The sequence below is a fragment of the Puntigrus tetrazona genome, chromosome 6 (assembly GCF_018831695.1).
Source record: "Puntigrus tetrazona isolate hp1 chromosome 6, ASM1883169v1, whole genome shotgun sequence".
Classification (NCBI taxonomy): Eukaryota; Metazoa; Chordata; class Actinopteri; order Cypriniformes; family Cyprinidae; genus Puntigrus; species Puntigrus tetrazona.
This window is the reverse complement of record NC_056704.1, coordinates 24,572,581-24,587,332: the sequence shown is the minus strand read 5'-3', so window position 1 is coordinate 24,587,332 and position 14,752 is coordinate 24,572,581. Positions and strand designations below refer to the sequence as shown.

The 14,752-nt window shown below is 36.1% G+C and overlaps 4 protein-coding genes across 5 annotated transcripts; 3 read left to right on the top strand and 1 right to left on the bottom strand.

The window, feature by feature from the left end:
* The first annotated feature begins 1 nt into the window (after position 1).
* On the top strand, positions 2-1,937 carry rps26l (ribosomal protein S26, like). The gene is made up of 4 exons (XM_043242762.1): positions 2-150; positions 1,282-1,459; positions 1,566-1,696; positions 1,839-1,937. Exons 1-4 carry the CDS (start codon positions 148-150, stop codon positions 1,872-1,874), a joined length of 348 nt encoding a protein of 115 aa, XP_043098697.1. The 5' UTR covers positions 2-147; the 3' UTR covers positions 1,875-1,937.
* Positions 1,938-4,347: 2,410 nt separating this feature from the next.
* On the top strand, positions 4,348-6,523 carry rplp2 (ribosomal protein, large P2). The gene is made up of 5 exons (XM_043242761.1): positions 4,348-4,491; positions 5,213-5,336; positions 5,666-5,714; positions 5,798-5,902; positions 6,392-6,523. The coding sequence occupies exons 2-5, from the start codon at positions 5,214-5,216 to the stop codon at positions 6,466-6,468; spliced, it is 354 nt and encodes a 117-aa protein (XP_043098696.1). The 5' UTR covers positions 4,348-4,491; position 5,213; the 3' UTR covers positions 6,469-6,523.
* A 1,265-nt stretch (positions 6,524-7,788) lies between these two features.
* On the top strand, positions 7,789-9,427 carry LOC122347459. Its single transcript, XM_043242760.1, has 4 exons — positions 7,789-7,936; positions 8,409-8,541; positions 8,669-8,791; positions 8,953-9,427. The coding sequence occupies exons 1-4, from the start codon at positions 7,789-7,791 to the stop codon at positions 9,425-9,427; spliced, it is 879 nt and encodes a 292-aa protein (XP_043098695.1).
* A 465-nt stretch (positions 9,428-9,892) lies between these two features.
* LOC122346416 lies at positions 9,893-13,120 on the bottom strand. Of its 2 annotated transcripts, none has more exons than XM_043241020.1 (5): positions 12,912-13,120; positions 11,523-12,348; positions 11,287-11,424; positions 10,762-10,832; positions 9,893-10,620 (listed from the first exon to the last, which is right to left on the bottom strand). In XM_043241020.1, the coding sequence occupies exons 2-5, from the start codon at positions 12,337-12,339 to the stop codon at positions 10,285-10,287; spliced, it is 1,362 nt and encodes a 453-aa protein (XP_043096955.1). In that variant the 5' UTR covers positions 12,340-12,348; positions 12,912-13,120; the 3' UTR covers positions 9,893-10,284. The 2 variants fall into 2 exon arrangements, with proteins under 2 accessions (XP_043096955.1, XP_043096954.1); XM_043241019.1 differs by having other exon boundaries at positions 12,902-13,111.
* Between the last annotated feature and the right edge of the window lie 1,632 nt (positions 13,121-14,752).

Below are 14,752 nucleotides of genomic sequence, written 5' to 3'. Positions count from 1 at the left end.
TATTTACCTCCATTAAACGTTTATACATATACTTTTGTAATACATTAAATCAGACTTTTCCTGTTCATTTGGCTTTTGTTATGTAGCTGAGAAAGATTTTATTTCCGGTTTGCCTTTTCCGGTCCTCTTTCCTGCCTCCCGTTTAAGATGGTGAGTTGCGAGCCTTCGCGATTGATTCGTGAATGTGTTTTAGTACATGAAGTCTGTTTTCTACACTCAAGAAAACCGCGTGATCACAAAGTATAGTTAGTAACGTATTTGATTTTATTAAAAAAGGGGGCCAATGTATCCGATTATTAGGCCGTTTTAGCGAGATGTCTGTAAAGATGGCTAGCATGTGCTCCCTCCGCTGTAGCACGCGGCATGGACAGGCCTGTATATAATGTAAAATACCTCCACTTAAATGCTTAATAGTGCCATTAGTTCTTCAGTGTACTGATGTATTATGTATATCGTTGTATTATTTTCGTGATTTAGTTTATATGTGTAGACGCTGCCGCCTGTCGCGGTGCTCGAGTGTAAACTAAGCTGACGTGAAGATTGATGCGGCATCTAACTTGTCTTCTAGTGTAATAAACACGTAATAGTTCTTTACAGGGAGATTTTTTTATTTTGTTAGATTTGTTTATTTTGATTCGTGGAATATAATTTTTTTTACGTGTCTGTTCTTTGGAAATGTAAGATTATGGATTGTTTCTATGGTCGAGAATCACCTGAAAATTTCAGGAAATATATATATATATATATATATATATATATATATATATATATATATATATTTATTTATTTAAACATTAAATTAAATAGGGCTCTACGTGAATGAATTATTAAATAAAATAAACCTATAAATGGGTATTTTAAAATGGGTTCCCGTAGAGAAAAATATATATATATATTTAAGCAATTCTACGATTTACATTAATATGGAAACCAATACAAACCTTAATTTTCTTTTTCTAAAATCTCCACATTTTCTTATTTTTGGTAGTTCGCAATTTGTAATTTTTTTTTTTTTCTTTTCCCTCAGAATTTGTCCGCATACAGGGCTCACATTTACTTTTTAACATTAAGTGTTTGAATTTCTGATCAATAAACTTACTATTATTTTAGCACAAGTGTGGCTTTCAAGGAAAATGCATTGTACAGTAATCAAATGTATACAATGAACCTTTTATATTGCTTATGAACAACTGGAAACTGCATGTAAATATATTGGGCAGGAGGCTTTTGATGTTAATTGAATTGTCCTAACGATGAAATGTTTCCAATTTTAATTGACAGACTAAGAAGAGAAGGAACAACGGACGTGCAAAGAAGGGCCGTGGTCATGTCCAGCCCATCCGCTGCACCAACTGTGCCCGCTGTGTTCCCAAGGACAAGGCCATCAAGAAGTTTGTCATCAGGAACATTGTGGAGGCCGCCGCTGTGAGGGACATCTCAGAAGCTAGTGTATTTGACTGTAAGTGACTGCTTCAACTGCCATAACGTTGTCAAAATCCTAATGCTTGCTGTTCTGCGTAGGCTTTAATTCTACTTTTCATATCTCTGTTCCTCCTCCTGTGTAGCATACGTATTGCCCAAGCTGTATGTGAAGCTGCATTACTGTGTTAGCTGTGCCATCCACAGCAAGGTGGTGAGAAACAGATCCCGGGAGGCCCGCAAGGACCGAACACCACCTCCCCGCTTCAGGCCTAGTGTAAGTACAATCAAATTGTGTTTTCAGGGAAGAGTAGAATTATTAGTTGGGTTTAAAGTGCATGTACTGTATTTTGTTACTTGGTGTTTAATGCGCATCTCAGCATTTTCTTTGTTCTTTTTTTTTTTTTTTTTTTTTGCAGGGTGCTGCACCCAGAGCTCCTGCAAAGCCCATGTGAAGCAAATCAACTGTCACATTCTGTGCATTTTTATGCAGAAAAAATTAAAAAACATCTAAAACAGCTTGTAGTGTTTCCTTGAGGGTTTTTTTGCTGCTGCATGATGCAAAATGGAGTGCATTTGTTGACTTTGGAGCTCAGTCAAATTGAATAAAACCTTCACTTTTAATCTTGACAATCTTAAAACAAAAATTTTGTCATTATGCTAGATAATGATATTCCCGATATTATTTTACATAATGTAGTTTTGAGTTTGTTCATAATATTAATTGAACTAATTTTAGCAGTCATCGTTTCAGTCCTGTTTTTTGTAACACTAATTAGAACATTATTAAAGTTTTTAATATTGAAATGCCTCGAATAAGGCTGTTTTAATTGAATAAAATCTTACTTTAGGTAATGTTTCCTTTTATATGGGCTTCATTATTTTAGCTGTTAGTAATAAAAGGAAACATGTTTCAGGATAGCTACATTGTAATTAATTACATTTTAAAGTACTGAATATATTAACAAATTATCTAATGTTTAAAGATGAAGACCATGTTAGAACAGTCAGTATATCATAAACTGAAGATTGTCACTTCAACAAATTCTGCATGTACTGAGTAATATACTCATATATTGCATAAATATTTTGCAAGTGCATTTGTAAATGCACAGACTTGCGTACAAATTGCTTTATTCATTCTCAGATGGAAGGTAACACTTAAATTCCAGTGACTGTAAATGTCCCAAATACAGAATAAAATATAAATAAAATTACAGAATAAATTAAATAACATGGAATTTTGCTGTAAAAAGAAATAAAGCCACGTTAGATGCCTTTGTCAGAATCGTGTAGCACTATTGTAATTATTTGCCATCTGTTACTGTAGGATTTTGAAAAGTGCTGAGTGTCACTAAGTCCCAGTGATCTCCTTAGTGAGGTGCGAGTTCATAATCAGCCTGCCATATTCAGTCAGACACACACAGCAGCCTTGACGAGGACAATGGAAATTAACCAACTCAATTAAAATGGCTACAGTTTATTAATTAGTTTCATTCAAATCATTTAAATAAGGCCTCCTTTGTATCTTCTCAAACTTCAGGTATTAAAAAGAGACTGAAAACTAATTAAGCTGCTGCCAGTTTAATTACTTCAGGCTTTATTCTTCAGCTGTGCCCAGGGAAGACCAACAAAAGAAGAGGCCTGTCTCCACAAGTTGGAAATTTCATTACAAAAGCAATTTCCAAAGGTCTTGCTTTTTGAGGAGCGTTAAGCAGGATGGCAGAAGGTGACGGAGCTGTGGAGCAGCCAGAGATGGAGACACAGGAGATAAACAGTGATGAGGAAGCACTCCTTCATTTCAGCAAATACAGCGAGGCTCAGGCCTCAGTGCCGTGGGAGCAACGCACATTCAAAGAGAAGGTGCTCTATCACGTCGATCGGATCTTCCTGAGCCTCATGGTACTCTTTCTGCTGGTGCTCTTTGGAGAATTTCTGTATAAGATCTGGTATGTCACCAGCTGGAGGAAAACCTTGGAGTTTATTCTTGAAACTGTGTCTTACCTCTTTACGCAAGAGAAGGACGAAGAGCTAATGGAGCTCTAGACTTTTCTGTAATTCACGTTTACCTGCGTCAAGATGGAGCTGAAGCCGAATCTAAGACCCTTTCAGTAAAATATAAAAGATTGTGTTAATTGTCTGTACAATTGCAAAGTCTCTTTAATATTCTGAGTCAGTGTTTGTGATTGCATCGTGAGCTTTTGTTACAAATAAAGAGCTTCTATGTCTATTCATTTTGTATTCTTTTAATGTGGTCATGTCTGGAACTGTTTGTTTTACTTACTTAGGCGCTTTTCTAATATTTGGCAATGATGTAACGTCAAGAATTATCTTTACAAGAGAAATACTGTGTGTACATGAAAAGAGGGTTCTTTACATCAGCATATGGAGATATGTCATGCCTCTTTTTTTTGTCTCTACTAGAATAAAAGACAGTGAAGGAAAATAAGTAGTGCTGTAGCCCAATTAATATTAATAATAATAATAATGTTGTTATCGCACTCAGAACTTACTGGGGTCATGAAGGTCATGAAATGCAGCAAAAGACTAATAGAAATCGTACCAAATCATACCTTTTTTTTGTTTCATTTTGACATTTTTTTGGGATTTATAAGATTTCGTTGTTCATCTCTCTGGCTGAATGTGTAGCTGTTAGCTAAAGTGGAGGGGATTAAAACATTTAAATAAAAATAGAGACGTTTAACAAACCACAATTGTTAAATGTATATCTAATTGCATTTATTAAACAATCTAGTTTGACATAAAATATATTACACTTTTTTTTAAGTGAAAACGCCATCATAGAGGAACAAATGCCTAATACCAATCAAAATGTACCCGTATATTGATTCACGCTACCATATCTGTCACACTCACTCACAGCATTGACAGCACGCCATAAACAAGGAAAAAATAGTAGCCAATGAACGTTAGCCATTTTGACAGGGCGCACCATGCAGCCAATCAGATCATCGCATACTGGCTGCATTCTTCAGCTGTTTCCCTCTCATTACCCTCTCTTTTCCGGAAATTGCAGCGTGACCGACGTTTCGTGTCTTTCGCAGACTTAAAGTATGTTATTATTGACATTTTAACCCTAAATCTTGCTTTGATTTGTCCTTAATATGTCGAAAGTGTGTTTAGGTAGTGTTTGTGATTAAAACTCTAGCGTATTTCCCCCTCCGTAAGCACATGCTTGTCAAGTGATACAGCCATACTCCATTTTGTTTCCTTGCGCTCCGGATTTAAAACAAATGGCAGCATGTAATTAAAATTAATAACTTAAGTCGTTAAGGGTTGGAAAACGTTCCGTTTATTGTAATTAGCTTTTAAATGTTTTGTAACGTTAAACAAATCGCGCGTGACACGGCTTGATAAACCAAGTCAGCTACTTGACAGTTCACTCGTGAGGTTCAGTCCTAATAAACCTCTGAATTTAAAGCTTTCTTTCCATCTCTGGCACAGTATAGCAGTTAATCGACGAGTTTAATTGTTAAATTGGGTTACGCTATATCAGAAGTGTTTTATTTGTAATTTAATACCATGCTTTCCAAATTATAGTAGCCGTTGTGGGACCAAATATTTCATTCACAATTTAGATGTTTTTGTTTTAATCTATTGGAGCTACATTTTATATATATATTAAAATATTATATTAAAATAAAGTTCAGTATTCAAATATGGGAAAAAAAAATATGTATGTATATGTGGTCAATTATATTTTTAGATCATATGAATAAAAGATAACTATAAACAAACCCCTAATCAATTGCAATATTTGAAACTTTTCTAGAATGCGTTACGTGGCCGCTTACCTGTTGGCTGTTCTGGGTGGCAACAGCAACCCATCCTCCAAAGACATCAAGAACATCCTTGGGAGTGTTGGAATCGAGGCCGATGATGAGCGTCTTAACAAGGTCCAAATAAACCAGTGTTTAAATCTTTACCCCGATAGAAGTGTTTTATAATTATAATATAACTTCTTAACATTGTTTAATTTGACCCATGTGGACCATTTTCACAAGACTGATAGTGTTTCAACAGTCATCTGCATTGTAACTGTTTTAAAGTTTTAATTTATGTGCAAATATAACACTAGACGTGCATCAAAACTAGTTAATGCTAATGCGAGGGTGTTTTTAATGCAGCAGTGCTGTTGCCCTTGTTTCCTTGTTCTTATCATTGAGATGGATTGTCACATAATGCAGCAAATTCCCCAAATAATTTGATCTCTGTTACTCAACAGGTCATCAGTGAACTGAATGGCAAAGACATCAATGAAGTCATGAATGCCGGTAATGTTGCTTTGCATTTGCTGTTTGACCTACATAATGTAATTTATTCAAAAGTCTCACTTTGTTGTTTCATTTTGCCACAGGCCTCTCTAAGTTAGCCTCCGTTCCAGCGGGTGGTGCGGTGGCGGTTTCTGCTGCTTCGGCTGCTGGTGGCGGTGGTGCCGCTCCTGCTGGTGAAGCACCTGCAGGTGGGTAGTTTAATTAACCTGCTACCAAGGATTTTATAGAGAACTGAAACTGAAATTATTAACGCTGAAACCGTTTGTTAAAACCAAAAAAAACTAAATGTCTAGTACTGACATCAGTTTGTTCATGTACAAAGAATTATTTATTAATTCTAATCTGATGTAGGTTAGAATAACCTACATTTATGTATGACTAAAGCGTCATACATAAATGTTAGCATAAATGTCCCTTTCGGATCCGTTTCCTTGTGTTTGTGATCTTATTTTTCATTAGTAGCTAAACGTCACACATTACACACTTAAGTGGTTCGTAATGGAACTGATTAGATAGTAGCATTCCTGTCTTCTTCCCTCAAGCTAAATTGCAGCAGTCCAAAGTTTAAATGCAGACAGTCCGATCTGGTACACTGATAATGTAATTTGTGGTTGAAATCAGAAATGTCCAGGAAGCTTTTTGAAGTGTGATTTCACATTTGCATGTTTGCTTTTCAGCGGAAGAGAAAAAGGAAGAGAAGAAGGAAGAATCTGAGGAGTCTGATGAAGACATGGGCTTTGGCCTCTTTGATTAATCTTTCTTTTGTACCTGTAAAAAATACAATAAAAAAAGAAAACATTTGTGTTTAAGGCTGCCTTATGATCATTTGTCTGCATACGTTTTTTAAAGTATATATTTATATATTGTTTTTCCTCATAGATCAAAGTTAAAAAGATCTCAACACAAAAAAAAATGTTCTGAGTTCAACATGTTTTTTTGCTTGTATTTTTTGAGCTAATTGTCATGTCAGAACAATGAAGAAAACCATTATTAAATTGGGATAAGAAAATATATCAAAGCCTTTGGAGGACGGTCACAGAGACTTTTCTAAAATAAGACATGTTGCTTAGAGAAAACACAATGAGTGCCTGGCAAAAGCCTCTGAGCGTGTGTTGGTTAGAAGTCAATTGAGTTATTGCAGCCATCAATCATTAGTCTGGTGTATAAAAATAGGTCCAGGTGGCAAAATAGCATAAACCGGCAATTCCTTGTCATGCTGACTGTCTGCTGACAGTCTCTCTCTATAATAAGCTTGAGCTTAATTCACTGCTCAGGAAAAAAACAGGCTTTCTGTAGAGTTTCTGCTGTCCTCCCTTTCCCTGGATGTGAAGGATGTTATGAACTGTTGCGTAAGTAAATTTTACACATTTGGTATGTTCCCAACTTTTTCTGAGGTTAACTGAGATTATCTGGTAGTTTATATGAAAAACATAAAGAGTAAATATTTTGGAGGACCCCATTGTCTACAACTGTAATCAGCATGATTGAAAAAAATGTTTATAGTTCTGTAAAATTGTAATATTGTGTGTAATAATCAGATTTACAGGTTTAAATAAAGGAGGGGGACCTAAACAGGTGTTAAATTGAGGGATAATAGTTTACCTAAAAACCAAAAACACAACTTGTCCCTAATAAGAATGTATTTTCTATACAACACAGAAAATAAATTTTGAAGTCAGTGGTTGTCAACAATTGGTTGATTTGTTCAAAAGAAGAATGAAAGTCACTTAAAATCACAACAAATTTAGGGGGAGTTAATAATTGCCATTTTTGTTTTGGGGTGAACTGTCCCTTTAAGTTGTGAATATTTGAGTTTTGTTGGTCTTTATAATAAACGGCATGCTTGTAATCCACTTGCTACAAAGATATAATACAAAGATATAATTTCAAGGATTTTTACCATCATGGGATGTTGTTGTGAAGCAGTAATTTTCCATTGCTGTTGCTTGTGGAATAGTAACATTTGTTGAATTTGTTCTGTTACCAGACAAAACAGATATTTGCTGACAGATGTGGCGTCCGGAGCTGGATCTGTTGTGGATTCTGGTGATCTAACGCACTCGAGAACGTAAAGATGAAGAGAACACTAGAAGTCAGAGAAAATAAGATAAATGAAGAAGACTTACCAGAGGAGTGCTATCATGGGCTTGAGGATTTACCCTGGACCCTGAACTCACTGGAGCAGTTACTGTATATCAGTCTGCCAGCATGGATACAAAGAGGTGAGGAGCCCTGATATTGTACACGAGGATTCAATGCACTTCCAGCTTTAGTTAGACTCTCAGCTTTTACTGGTGTTTGTGGGGAAAATCAGAGCATTAGAGCTTTATGAGGGCCAACGGGCAGCCCTCCATCACTCTTATCCTCATTATGCCCCTTATATCTCACCTGCAACACCCAAAGATCATGTCAGGCAAATGTTTTTGAGGGACAAGTTGTTCATGACTGAAATAAGTAGGACAAACAGTCTATTGATATACAGCCCTGAAAAACATTTAATCAGTGAAGTCACACTCAAAATGCAGTATCAGTGCTGTATGTTAAAAATATCAAAGCAAAACGTTTAAGAAATATATATTTTTATTCATCAGGTATGCATTAATTTAATCAAAAGCAACACTAATTGATTTCATGCATTGATTTCATGTTTGCGCTGTATGTAAAGATGCACTAAAATGAAATCTTTTTCTTCAGCTCTTCTTTGTAACTTAGCTGAGAGGTTTGGAATCTGGACCTTTCATAATAACATCCTGCCGTGTCGTCTCATATCCTACACCCTACTGCCATACACTCTGCCTGCTTCAGCTGTCTTCTCATTCATCCATAGGTCAGATCTTTGGTCTAAATATGTTGCTTTCTCATTTCTGTGTATCTTATCAGAGCATGAAATGCAAAGAAAACTATGTAAGCAGCTCCCGTCATTAATGTTTTATGTATGTTTGGATACCTAACAGATTGTTGTGCTGGGTGAAGGAAATTCCCCACCAGGTACTGAATGCAGGCAGGGAATTCAAACATGAAGTGATCACATATCTGCGGTTAGTCTTTGCGCACTTGAGAGGACTGTTGCTGAACAGGTAAAACAAGTAGAGCAAAGTTTTGCACCCATGATTGATCTTTCAAACAACATGAAATGACATTAGCAACCCATTTAACTTTCATTATGTGACATTACAGTGTGAATGCATTGTAGATTTTGAACTTATTACCATTACTAGATGTTCCTGTGTTTTACCAGATTCCTGCTTTTGCAAATTCCAACACTGCACCCAACGCTTGCTCTGTTTCTCTCACCCTGGTCCTTTTTCCCATCTCTTCCTTTTACTTTCCTTCCTTGGTCCTCTTTTCCTTTACTTTCTCTGGCTTTGCGTTTTCTGCGGTGTCTCTCCACTTCAACCTCGAAGAAGCAGCCGGAGCGCAGGAGCCAGACTCAGCCTCTCTGGTCTAGACGGCGATCTCTCCTCTGCTTCCAGCTCACCGGATCCGGCAGTTTTCACAGAAATACAGCTGACATCCTTGCAGATGCAGAGTCCCAATCTTCAGCCTTCCTCCTGTGGCTCAACCTAGAGTTAGAAATGGACAGCCATCCTGAAGCACTACAGCTTCAGAAGGACCGTCTAGATTGTGAGGGAAGTTTATTACTAGGCACAGAAGTAGATGAGAATCTCACTTCCCCTGTTATGTCTGACATGGATATACAAGAAGAAGACTGAGTGACTGTGATAATGGTAATGATTATGACTAATAATGATTAAATACAATGAAAAATAAAGTAAATATAATGTGTTGCCATGAGAATGAACTAAAATGACTAAAACAAAGCTATATAAAAATCATTAAAACACTAAATCTGATAAAAAATAGTGGCACAAAATAGTAGGAATTTAGTGAAAATATGTATGCAAGATTGTTATAATTTAATAAATGCATTATTACAGGTTGGATTGAGAGTGTGCATATTGTCTGTTAAGAAAATTAATTAAATTAAGGATGGATCAAACAGAGCAATGAAAATAGCATTATATATTTGTAATTCATAATCAATTTTTTTTTATTATTGTTTTTAATACCATAATTGATTATTTGGTACATTTAAATTATAATTATTATGTATACAAATAAATAAAAGACATATTTTGTTAAATAATTAAATTTTATAAGGAAATCATAAACAGCACTTGACAAAATGTGTTTATTCAATGTATTTCATATTTATTATTAAACATTCTGCATATGCCTGCATATACAGTTGGAACATATCTAAAATATTTATGTTTAGCGTGTAAAGCTTATAAATTGTAGTTATAATTTATGGACAGAAAAATGTATATAAAACATTAATGTGCAAATACATTACTAATCTAAACTTCATTCAGGGTTTTTATGACGTAAAACTACATAACATTTCACAGTAATGTTTTCTGATATTACCATCCCAGTTCTTTCTGGTGTGTTATTGTGCAAATTGAAACGAAAAACTATTTTAAAATCCTTCTGTGGCTTGTTTTGCATTGCTACATTTCAAAGGTAAATCCGACAGTAAAACTGTGTCAACTAGAAGCTCATGCTTCTACAAACTAATGAATTCTTGTTCAGAGTTCTGTGTTTTCCAATCCTCCGCTTTAATATCAAAGAGATGCGGATGGTTTTCGCTCATGTGAGTGAAGCGCTCTTGGAGATACTGGTTCCCGAAGCCCATGATTTGGCCTGTGGCTTGGCGGTGTAGATTAGCAACTCTGGCTGTGAAATCCAGAGTGAAGGCAAACTTCACCAGCTCTGGTGCTACGACAGGCGGCTGGGTTTTATTACTGGGAACTTCTGACTGCACGTACTGATCTGCCATTTGCTGGAAGGATCTATAGGTGATTCCATTCAGAAAAGCGGTTACGGTGCTGTTCTCTTTCAGCTGTGGGAGAGAGGAGGATATCAGAAAACATTAGCGATCTAAAGAAAATTGGTGGATATCCTTTAAATAACACACTGGAAAAAACAGCAACACTTGACCTAGTAATATTTAATGATTTCAGAAGGAATGAGACACGCTTACCTTGATATTTATTAAGTCTCCTTGCTGTTTTATATGTTCTATGATTTTCCTGATAACCTCTTCTTGCGAGACTAGTTTGAGAAACAGAATGGAAAAAATGAGCAAATATTAGAAAATATATTATTTGTGCTTTGAGCAACAAGAAAATCACAACAACCTGAGGCTAATGTCTATTTACTCATCCTTCGAAACCTGTATACCGGGTTTCTTTTTTGAAACATCAAGGATACATTTTGGAATCATTTTACGCTTTTCTCTACAATGACACATTATTTTGATAATGTCTGGCAAACTTTTAAGGATGTCTGTGTGCTGTATTCAAAGACTTCTGAAGACTTTGTGTGAGAATTTGCAGAATGCAAAAGGATATTTGAGGAAGCAGAAGGGAAGATATGTTGTTTTATTGTAATTCATACACTGACACGCAAGCATCTGAATACTTTATACTGGTTTGTGTTGTTCTGTGGGCAATATTTAACCCACCTCTTTTGCATCATTCAAATAGTCTATTGTAATAACACTCACCATTTACACCACCATCCTGGTCTGTTATTTGAGTGGCACTGTCATCGGTTGGACTGTCTTTCACTTCATGAACAATTTTCTCCAGTTCCTCTGACATTTTCTCATAGTATGAGTTAGTGGGCCCCACTGTCCCAACAGCTGTTAAAAAATAAAACTTTATTAAAATCTTCTTCCCTTCTAACAAAACTTCAAACTAATACAAAGAACATACATTATACAGATAAAGAGATACATACATCTTTCAGTGGCGGTATCTTCATTCCGTCTCCATTTTAATGATCTCCTGTGCAACGATTTCTTTTTTGAAGATTTTGAACGGCGCAGGTTGACATCGCTCTTTGATAGGGTGTCAGCTAAAGGCAAACAAGAGATTTGGGGTGTTGAGGGATGGGAAAGAGGGAGCTGTTCTTCGGTTCTCTGATGATCTTGCTCCTTTTCACTGTTTCCTTTGGAAAACCAGTTCAAGAAACTCTTCCATACAGTTGGTTTCTTTGTCTTCTTGCCTTCTCTGTCCTTCTTTTCCATTGAGGAATTCTCCAAATTTTCTTGCACATTTAAATGCATATTTCCATCAGTAGCTGTACTTGTTTGTGGGGATAAAGCATCAGTGCTTCTCCCACCTTCCTCCTTGCCCAAAAGTAGAAACTTCTTCTTGGGTTTGCTGTTGGACTTTTGTGATGCATTAGAGCCATCGTTGCGGCGCAGACTCCCTTTAACTCTCCACTTTTTGTGTTTCTTCTCAGACGGCGTCTCCTTTTTATCCATTGGTGGTTCAGAGACAGGCTCGTATCTAATGTCTTCATCTGAGACGGAGGCTTGTGAAGTCAAGTTCAGAGATGTGTCGCTGGAATGTTTACGACTTCTAGGCTTGCGCTCTGTGAGGGCAACCCATTTGCGTGATCTTTGCTCATGCCTCAGAGGACATTGCGATCCATCGTTAAGACTGAGACTTCGCTTTACATACACCTCCAGCAGCCTTTTACTATCCTTTTCTCCCATTGAGAGCAGCTGAGGGGTGGGCTGTGTATTCTGGTCAGTCGAAATGGATTCCATTTTGACGTGCTGAAATAAAATGCATCAACATTTTTATTAGTGATTGACTAATATTTTTTATTTCCAATGCTGATATCTAGTGTGCAGGGAGGCCGATGGCTAATATAGCCCAATATATAGGCTACATATAAAAATAGAGAGAAAAGAGATACAACAAAAACTGCACATTAACACTTATTTTACGAAACATTCTGAATCAAAACCAATTAATAAATAAAAAAAAAACGCAGAAAAAAGTAAATATCTGGAGACAAGCTAATCGTCCAGTGCTAAAAATGTCGTCGTTACATATTACAGTAGGCAGAAAGTAAATTTTTTAATTTTCAGTTAATTTTTATTGTATAAAATCCTTTTTGTGTTGCTCGGAAAAAATAAAATTATACCCGGTCCACATAACATAAATGAGAGGAAATTGTAGTTTTTAAGGGAACTACTCCTTTAAGAAACGTCGATCTTAAGATCACTTTGAATACCATGGTAACGGCACGTGTACAATCGGCTAACAGCGAAAACACAAACCCAAAACGATATTACAAGACGAGTTTTGAAATAAACCACTGACTTTGTCTTACTATTTCTCGCACTCTGCGATGTTGGTTCAATCTCCAGCGCTGACCGACTGTATGTGCAACCTTTGAGGAACTTTTTTTTGAGGAACCTTGGACGTGTAGACGACGTTAAAGACGCCCATTTTGGAAGCACCTATCAGCACGCGTTGGGGCTGACGTCACGCAGGTAGTTGTCAGGTGATGTTTACGGTTTCGATGCATGTTTTCTCACCAATGCAAGACAGATAAAGAAAGGAAACCACAAAATTATGTAATGAATTTAATGAAAGTTGAGTTTAAAAGTAGTTTAAACTGAGCTGTGCAATCAGAATTATTCCTTTGGGGGTTTTTTTCCCCCAAGTCACGGGTTACGCGATTAGCCTATGCGACAGGAAGAAGAGATTACATCATTCTGCAGCCAGTAAACCATTTGTTTTGATGACTTATAGCCTACACTAAACCGTTTATGAGAGCAAGAAATTCCTGAACCCTCCATTTTGGGGAGGTCTAAAATAAGACATGGGAAATCTGGTGCATAATGAAAATGAAATCAAGTTAAGACGATTGAGAAATGAATAAATTCAGGTGTTGCGATATCAAGAATGTTTCCGAGAATAGCTTTTCTGATTTTGTGATATGTAATTCATATAAAAAAAATGCAAGCGGACAAAATCAGGAAAAAAGTTAAATGTCATTCATTCATGGCCATAAATTTGACAGACTTTAGAACATTATGCCATATTTTTGCATTAAAAAGAGACAATCCATTTAAAGTCAAACCAGTTTGGCATTATCCCCTTGTTTACAGTCGGCTTGTCACCAAAAGATGAAATAAAACTAATGATTCATATTTTTTTGTATTCACAGCTGACTGAATTATTCAATACATAAATGCACATATAGCTAGATAATGGCAATAACAACCACATGTAAGTTAAAGGGTTACTCAAAATGAACATTTTGTCATTAATCGCTTACCCTCATGTCGTTTCAAACCTGTGATAGCTTTGTATCTCTTCGGTACACAATTTAAGATATTTTGGATGAAAACCGAGAGGCTTGTGACACTGTCAACGTCCAGAAAATTATGAAACACATCTTTAGAATACTGCATCTTCCATCAGTGGTTCAATCTGAATGTTATGAAGCAAGAGAATACTTTTTGTATGCAAAGAAAAAAAATAAAAACTTTATTCAGTAATTTGTCTCCTCTGTGTCTCCCCGCAATAACCATAGCACCAAATCCAAAATGAATGCACAGCGTACGCTGTTTTGTGTCAGCCACACCACAAGGATACACTGTTTTTGTTCAAAGCCAAAGTGTAAATATGTGCAGAAAACAGCTGACAGAAGAGCATACGTAGTTTGTGTCCAGTGCATATTCTCCAAAATGGTGATGTGGAAAGACACAGAGGATACAAATTATTGAATAAGATATCTAAACTATCTTAAATTGTGTTCCTAAGACCAACAAAGCTTTTACAAGTTTCGGAACGACATGGCGGTAAGTGATTAATTAAAACATTTTCATTTTTTGGGTGGAGTATCCTTTTACATTTATTTCCTAAAGCAAACACTTCTTAACTTAAAAAAATCAAAATGCATGCTATGGGAGTGCATAAGAGTATTTTGATGATTACAGGAGTACCAAGGTGATTGGGTTTTTTTGTATACAGTACCAATACAGACAGTGTAGGTGTACATTACAGTGGTATGCAGGAAATGATGACAGATACACTTTTTCATAGCATATCATATACAGCACTTCCTGTATGATTTACATATGCCATATCCTGTCTTGATTTATTTTTCTCTATATCACATGCATCTATTTTCATATGCGTAAGATGTATTAAATAATGCAT